This window comes from Psammomys obesus, unplaced genomic scaffold (genome assembly GCF_907164565.1).
Source record: "Psammomys obesus unplaced genomic scaffold, mPsaObe1.curated_primary_1811, whole genome shotgun sequence".
In the NCBI taxonomy this organism is placed as follows: Eukaryota; Metazoa; Chordata; class Mammalia; order Rodentia; family Muridae; genus Psammomys; species Psammomys obesus.
Window position 1 is genome coordinate 3,856,559 of NW_026592510.1, and position 8,928 is coordinate 3,865,486.

The 8,928-nt window shown below is 43.2% G+C and overlaps 1 protein-coding gene across 2 annotated transcripts in view; it reads left to right on the plus strand.

Moving 5' to 3' along the window:
* Positions 1–8,928, plus strand: part of Pank1 (pantothenate kinase 1) — a 53,838-nt gene that overhangs the window by 29,052 nt on the left and 15,858 nt on the right. For both annotated transcript variants that reach the window (XM_055613870.1, XM_055613872.1), the window contains exon 2: positions 998–1,350. In XM_055613870.1, the coding sequence (XP_055469845.1) occupies positions 998–1,350 (353 nt within the window). The remainder of the gene's footprint in view (positions 1–997; positions 1,351–8,928) is intronic.

The window sequence follows — 8,928 nt, forward strand, 5'->3', positions numbered from 1 at the left end:
CCTTCCTTCCTTCCTTCCTTCCTTCCTTCCTTCCTTCCTTCCTTCCTTCCTTCCCACTATGTAGCCCAGGATAACAATGAACTTCTGAGCCTCCCTCCAGGGTCTGGGATTACAGACCTGTGTCACTCTGCTGGTTGGTGTGATTCTAGGATCAAATTTAGGGATTTGTGTATGCTACATTAAAAACCTCTCCAAATGAGAGACATCGCAAGCCCTGTGATTCTGAGTATTGGGGGAAATCACTGTTTATTAGCTGTTGACTGGTTGGTTTAAGTCATGAATGATACAACAATGAGGTTTAGGAAAGACTTTGTGTACAGGGACATTTTCCTTCATACCTTTCCCTCAAACTCTTGAGTAGAAAAACAGGTTGGTTCTACATCCAGAAAAATTATCTTTTATAGATACCAATATACACAGTTTGACAAGGGTTTATATAGATCTGTAGGGCTGAAAAAAAATTTCAAAGAAGCCTTTTGTGTTCTCCAAATCTGTCTTGTCTCCTCTCCTCCTTCCTTTCCTCCCCTCCGCTCCTGTTTTCCTTTGAGACTGAGTCTCACTTGTAGCTCAGGCTGGGCTTTAACCTGCAATCCTCCTGCCTCAGCTTCTGTTTGTTGATACAACAGCTATGTACCACCATGCCTGGCTCAGGAACTCATCCATTAATTTGGCTAAGATTTCTATAAAATAACATTTAGAGCATGATCCATGCCAAAAAGTAAAATGTCTTTAAACACTGGAATTGTACTGTCCTTGATGAGGTACTTGAGTCCCAGAAGCACAGCTGAGGCTGGTTTAGGATTCTGCAGAATCCTATGCTGTCTCCCTTAATTCTGAGTGGCTGTGGGTACTACAGGCACTCTGTCTTATTTTAGATTTGTGTAGTTGACATAAAGGAAATATAACAGGGAATGCATTTTCTCATTGAATATCCAAACACAGCACCTGCTTTTCATATATCAAATCCCACATCCTCATCCTTTTCTCTGTCCCCCAGCATTCCCGTGGTTTGGTATGGATATTGGTGGAACCCTGGTTAAGCTGGTTTACTTTGAACCGAAGGATATCACAGCAGAAGAAGAACAGGAAGAAGTAGAGAACCTGAAGAGCATCCGGAAGTATTTGACTTCTAACACTGCCTATGGCAAAACTGGGATCCGAGACGTCCACCTGGAACTGAAAAACCTGACAATGTGTGGGCGCAGAGGGAACCTGCACTTCATCCGCTTCCCCACCTGTGCCATGCACATGTTCATCCAGATGGGCAGCGAGAAGAACTTCTCCAGCCTCCACACCACCCTCTGTGCCACGGGAGGCGGGGCTTTCAAGTTTGAAGAAGACTTCAGAATGGTAGGTTGGGCTTGCCCTCCTTAGAACAGCCAACCCTCTCACACGACCACAGCCTGGGTGTCTCATACTAAAACTGGACCATTAACCTTGGGCCTGGGATGTGTCTGTACCGTGTTTTCCTCACCTATATAACAACAAATATATGACTTATTTCACAGGGTTCCAAGAAAGGTTAAATGAGGAAATATGTCCCTGCTCTGACTATTATCATCATCACTTCTGTAGTGCAGGCTGGCCCTAGGTAGGCAGAGGGTAGCTTGCCAGAGTGGTTATTTGACTACATAGTGAGTTTAGGGCCTCTATTTCATCATCTGCGGAACAGGGGGGAGACGGAAAAGGGCAACCAGGACAAAAGGACTATACGTAATAACATTCTTTCATTGTGTGAAGAAAATAAGGCATGCTGATCCTTTAGAGGCTTTTGTATTGCAATGCCTGCTGGGTAAGATCTGGGCTTGGCCTCCATTTTAATTCAGAAGAAGGCTGATTTTGTGTGGGCGTGTGATAAGTTCCTTAAGCCCTCTAGTACATGCTCTCTTGTCTGTGCACTGGAGAGCCTCAAGTGAACCAACATGACCTGGTAGAGTTTTGCAACCTCTGTCATATCTCCATCTCTCCTAGGGTTTAATCATGTCCTAGGAGAAAGAGTTACTCAATTACTCAATCTGTGTTGGCCATGAGCAAGTATGTTTCTTAAGGTTCTGAACTGAGAAAGGTCATACAGTCCTTTAGGCAGTTCTCGGAGACTAATGAACAGACCAGAGCAGGGAGCAAGGCTGGAGTATTTGCTAAGCTCTTGGCCAAGCTGTTTCCATCACTGTTGGACCAGGGGCTGTCTTCTGATTCCACAATAAGTGTTGGCCAGTGTGAAGACAAAATTGAGAAAGATTTCTTTCTGTGTGCTGTTTGAATAAGTGACATGCTGGGATCTAAAGTCTGTGAGGAAGGATTACCTCTCCTGCCTTCTTTCTGTGCAGCCATTCTTCCACTCAACAAATAATTTACCAGGTCCCTTTTATGTGCCAAGTAGTATTATGTACAAAACAAATGTCCTGACCACTTTGGTAGTCAGACATCAGGTAAAGAAATGAATATGCAGTGTGTGTGTGTGTGTGTGTGTGTGTGGTGTGTTTGTGTGAGAGACAGAGAAAGAGAAACAGGCAAAATAAGAGGGATAGGGAGTGTTGGAAGGTCTCTGTGTGATGAGGTAACATTGAAACAGAAACCTGGAGAAGTAATAAATACCAGATGATGTAGGTGTTTTAGTCAAATGGATCAGGAAGTTAAGGCACGTTGGTATCCAGAACCCAAGCTCCTGGGTATTGTCGATTAGAAAGTTGAAGATTTAGAAAGGGTCAATATATACTCTAAGGAAGTGGTTCTTAACCTGTGAGTAGTGACCCCTTTTGGGGGTCATATATCAGATATCTACATTACAGTTTATAACAGTAGCAAAATTACAGTCATGAGGTAGCAATGAAATGATTTTATGGTTGAGGGTCACTGCATATGAGGAACTGTATTAAACGGTCACAGCATTAAGAAGGTTGAGAAGCACAGATCTAGGTGCTACAGGGATGGCTGTCTGTTAAGCATGCTTGCTACTCAATCATGAGAAGCAGAATTTGGAGTCAAACACCCACCCTGGGCAGTACACAACCACCTGTAACTCCAGATCCAGAAAATCCAGCACCCTCTTCTGGCCATCTGATGCGCGCACGCGCGCGCACACACACACACACACACACACACACACACACACACACACACGAGAAAACACAGATAGACACAGAAATAAAGCAAAATAAAATATATAATACCCTCTCTATTAAGCAGTCTGAGCAACAGCAAAGCACATGTGTGTAAACTCATGGTATTGTGTAGAGTCACTGCTTTTGTCGTTTCAGAACTCACATTCCCAGGGCTAAATGAAAGCTCATCGGCTGACTCTGAGTAGTTAGAAACTGTTAATTGTGGTGACTATATCCTAGATACCTAGAGTAAATGAACTTGCATTTTCGGGAAGTGTTAATTGTTCTTTCTCCAACTTAGAATAATCAGAAAAGGCTATAACTGATGAGATAACAATTAGACCCTTCTATATAATATTTTTGATCAAGCAAGGCCCTACTTCAATTTTGTTATTTTCTTTATAGAGTCCTCTTCTTTAATTTCAGTTTTGTGTTTAATTTTTATTTTATATGTATGGCGGTTTTGCCTGCATGTGGGTCTGTGTACCAGTGTCTATTGAGGCCAAAAGAGGGTGTCCGATTCCTTGGGACTTTCAGAGGCACTCCGGATTGAAGCCAGGGCCCACATATGCTAAGCAAATGTCTTACCACTGAACTATATCCCCAGCCAAGACATGAGTTGTTTTACTAGTCATGACTAATTTTGAAAGCATTTTGGCGCAACCATCTCAGGAGACTCTTGAAAACAGCCCCGTCAGTTAGGTAGTGCAGGTGCTCTTGGAGATGTGCGGATTCATCAAATACCAGTGCTGGAGTGTGGTGACGGACTCTCCACCCTGCGGGCTCCAGACGTAGCTGTCACGCTCCTCCTTGCAGGACAGTGGTTCTCACCTTCACTGTCACCAGGCCTCTTAACCGTTCATTTTCCTAAGAAATTTTATTTTTAATATTTATTCATTTATGTGTATGGACATTTTGTCTATATGTATGTCTGTGTATCAAATGTGAAAGGACTGGTATTGGCTTGAAACACCCCAAGACCAAGTTCTCAGCACAGAGGTTTATTTTCCTCGGAGGGACAAAGGTCAGAAAATAAGAGACAGCATGATGAACGAAGAAGGGGGAAGGAACAACTAGGGAAGGGGGATATTGCCCCAGAGGGAGAGAGGCCTGCTTCTACATAGACTTGGCCCGGACCAAATGGCAATTTATAAAGGTAAAAGGGGAAACCCCTGTATTAGGATGTGTTTAATTAAGATTGGGCATGTTCATTAGGACAGCCAAAAGGGGGCTTTTGATTGCTGGACTGTAATACTTTGCTAGCTAGACCTTGACAGTCAGCCTCAGGAGGAGGAAGTAGCCAAATAAATGAATAGACATTGGTAGCTAGCTTTATGAATGTAATATAACGGTGGAAGGAATGGGAGAGAAGGCCAAGGCCTGGCAGAGCCATGTTTGCTGTTCTTGGGCTGGCTAGAGTTTCTTCAACATGTGTGTCTGGGGCCCACAGAGGCTAGGAGAGGGTACTGGGTCTCCTGGAACTGGAGTTGTGAGCTGCCATCCGATGCTGAGAATCGAACCTTGCGTCTTTAGCAGGTAGTTCTCTTAACTGCTGATCCATCTCTCCAACCCCCAGAAAGTTCTTACGCAGCCCCATGTATATAGGTGTGTAACATAGACATCTAAGAATTTATGTCTGTCAAGATTTAATTTTATTTTTGATTATGTGTATTTGGGTTGGGTATGTGCACTGAGTGCAGGTGCCTGTAGGAAGTTTGAAGAGGGCTTCGAGCCCCCCCCCCCCCCCCCCGTTGTCGTTCCAAGCCCTGGCGAGCCGGGACATGTGAATCCCTGGAGCCTTGCTTGGGACCTCTACAAGAATAGTGCACACTGTTAAATAATGAGCCATCTCTCCACCCCCCCCCCATTTTTTTAAACAATTCTTTAGTACCTATATAATTTCACCTCTACTAAAAATGAAAGCAGGTTTGATACCAAGGTGGCTGTGCTTGTCTGGTGTTGCATCATGAATTCTGAAATTCTGCCCCTGTCCTAAGCCAAAATTCATTTCGCGTTAAAAATAATAAAAAAACTAAACTTACGTTTACTTACATGGAAGAGGGTATGGGTGTGCCACAGTACGCTTAGGGAGGCAAAGGGTAGCTTGCTGGCATGGTTCTCTGCCACCATGAATTTGCAGAATAGCTCAGACCCCCAAAGTGCTAGGAATAGCAAGGAGCTCCTAAGGAGGGCCGGGAGCCACTTTCACTGGCTTTAAACAGCTCTGGGACACATCTCTTGCTGTCTCTGCATTTAGTGAAGTTAGGTTGGGATTTTGCAGTGGGCCTTGGTCAGGTGGAATTACAGTCTGGCATTAGTAAATGCTACAGACCGAGGCTTCAGCTACCAGAGCTGATTGTGTCCTGCACCTTGTTTATTGTGCTGTGTTCAAACTAGTGGACACTTTGTAGCATGATTGCTGGCTTTGATAGTTCAAACTTGTCATCATTCAAGGGTGGTGTCAGATTAGGATTAGAATGTATACAGCCACGTGCTGCATGCTGAACAGTGTACAAGGCAGAGGTCCCAAAGATTATTGTCTAGGAATGTTAATACTGTCTTAGTTTGTGTAAGTACACTATTGGCAGTGGTGAACTTGCCTAACAACGCATTTCTCAGAATGTATCCTCATAATTAAGCTATATACATGACTGTTTTATTATTGCGCTTTTTGTTGCTAGAATAAAATGCCTCAGACAGCCTTCACTTTATAAAGAAAGGTGTAGTTGGGCATAACGGTGGATGCTTCTAAGTTCAGCATTTCTGCCGTGAGGCAGGAGGCTCAGGGATTCAAGGTCACCTGGTCTAGACTCTCTCTTTTAAAAAGTGAGGAAGAAAGAAAGAAAGAAAGAAAGAAAGAAAGAAAGAAAGAAAGAAAGAAAGAAAGAAAGAAAGAAAGAAAGAGGGTTTATTTGTAGGTCTGGATTCTGATTTTTTTTTTTTTTTAATAGCTTGGATCTGTCTTTGTAGTTGGGGCTGGTCGCCTGTCTCAGCCTTCCTAGGGCTGGAATACAGGCATAACCATCATTACAGACTTTAAAAGCCCAACAGCATGATGCCCTGGCTGTGGAGTGGACTCTCAGCAAGAGAGACTCAGAAAACTGAAGTTAGCTTTCCGCCTCCAGGGAAGACACTCCTCTTAGGGCAGGCTGTGTAATGTTGAGTGCCAGTTGGTTCCATCAACTCATCACCACTCTGAACCATGCTCCTGGGGTAGACTCCTTGGTGGGTGGCGGGGGGAGGACCAAAAACCAAAACCAAAACCCAACAACAACAAAAAAAACCAACAACAAAAAACAGCATCTAAACTATGGCAGCTATATTTAAAATTGCTAATAAAGGATAGAACACAGCTGTGTTTTCTTGGCTTACAATGTGCAAAATAAGGCAAACAAACAAAAACCAGCCAGTTAGCCACCAGTATATAAACACTGAAAGACTGCACATTGGCTGTCCAAATTTCTGGGTCTTGAAAAATAGGATCATCGGGCAATCCTGGTGCTCTGTTGCCACACCGGAGCACCAGGCTGAATGAAGGTGAATTATAGATCTGAGCACATTGTCTTGTTGATACAGTCCTCAGCGTTTGATTACCCTTAGCCAGTCAATGGCGACTTTTGTTTTCTTAGACCCCCCCCCTCCTGCCCCCCTTTTTGGCATCTTTGTCCATGACCAGTTGTATAAGAAAACTCCAGCCCATGGTAAGCATTTCTCTGTAGCTGGGACCTTAAGGGCCAGTTGTAAGCGCTCCTCAAATTAAATTCAGGTGTACAGACAAACTAACGTATCCTGCATTTTAGATTACCTCCTTGGAAATCTCTGTATCATTTTGACTCACTATTTGAACTTGCGGATCTTTCCTTTTTCCTCAGGGTCTCTGCAGAAGTGACGTGTGACCTTTGTTTCTCTTTGTTGGGGCTTTCATGACTTTAGGTTCCAGAAATACCTGTCCTTCTGAAAAAAAAAAAAAAAAGTGTGTAGGAGAACAGTGTGCTTTCTAATCACACTTTATTTGGGAACATCATTCTAAAGGGAAAGATGAGATAACAGTGTTTCGGATCAAAGTGGTGTGTATTTTGTTGACTTCTCTTGATGGGTTTTTCTCTCCTCATCCCCCCAGAGTAGTTTCAGGGCATCTAGCTGGACACATTGCCTATGTCATATTTCTGATGTTGGTTCTAGTTGTGGCTGTCAATATTGTTGATGAACCTGTGATTAATGTTTAAGCAGGATAGCCTGTGTTTCTCAGACCGGCTGAGGAAATGGCCACTTTTCAGCTTGGGGTGACCAGGAGGTGACAGCTTTCCCTGTACATTTACTAAGTTTCTAAGCAGTGATGAAGGGCAGCCTTTAGCATGGTACCATGGCACATCTGAGGAAAAAACAAGCCAGACCATGACCAGAGATACAGAATTCTGGCTGTGGAACTAAGGAGAACAGAGGACATAGTATGTACCCTGCTGTGTGTGTAGGGTACTGTAGTTTTGCAGGCCTCTGGACACTTGTGTACCCACAGCATTGTCCTCTGGCCAAGTCAGTTGTGTGCATCTCATGTAAAAGTTTCACCTGATGAAAGTGAACATTTTGGAATGCATTTATGGGATGCATTTGCTTTGGGCCACTTAGAACGCTCATTTTCATGTATCAAGAATACTTTTGTCACTGGGCTGGGGACCTATTCTATCTAATTCTGCCTCATGGATGTAGAGTCTGTCAGTCTTGTTACATAGAAAATTTAGACGAGCGACACAAGGTCATGTTTCCTCGTCACTCTCACTTTATGTGTATGTATACTTGCTCATGTCAGTGTGTGAGCTGTGTGGGCGAGTGGGCCCAGACTGTGTGTACATGTCGCTCGCTCTTCAGTTTGTTTTTTTGAGACCAGGTATCCTCCTGAACCTGGAGCTTAAAGGCTCAGCAACGCTACCGAGCCAGCAAGCTCCAGGGATCCTCCTGTCTTTCCCCCTCAACAGCTAAGTTTGCATGTCTGAAGCCTTTTAATGCCTTTTTCACATGCGTGCTGGAGAACCCAAGCCCGAGCCCTTTACTGCCAAACCATCCCTCAAGATCTAGTCGTTTATTACCTTTTGCAGTGAAACGGAGTCTTCTTTCTTTCTTTCTTTCTTTCTTTCTTTTTTTTTTTTTTTTTTTTGTAGCAGAATATCTAAATCTATCTAGCACTTGTGTAGATTTTTTTTTTTTCCAGGCTCCATAAATAGTAGTTGCAAATAAGATGAAAATAGAGTCACTGGGAGATGCTTGCTAATTGTATTGTGTCACTTTATGGAAGTTTACCTACCTTCTTGTTTTAAGCCTTGAGTAGCAAGGCTACCAGAACCTTCTTGTAAACTTTTGGTGGTTATGGTGAGTTTTTGTTTTTTTGGGTTTTTGTTATTATTTTGTTTGTTTTTAAGAAGCAGCTGAATAGCCCAGGCCAGTCTTGTACTAATGTCAGCATCCAATGTTAGCACCATCAGTGTTGGGATTGCAGACATTTCTTTTTCGTTTCTGTGTGTGTGTATGTGTGTGTGTATGTGTGTGTGTGTGTGTATGCATGTGTGTGTGAATGTATGTGTGTGTGTATGTGTGTGTGTGTGTGTATGTGAAAGTGAAACGATAGCTTCCTTCATCGATTGGGTTTCATACTGGTGATTGTTAAGTTTTGTTTTGCTTTGCTTTTTGTAGTACTAGGGGGTGAACCAAGGGCTTCTCACATGTTGTACAAGTGCTCTACTGCTGAGCTACATAGCCCTGTATTCTATCTGTCTGTCTGTCTGTCTATCTATCTATCTATCTATCTATCTATCTATCTATCTATCTATCTATC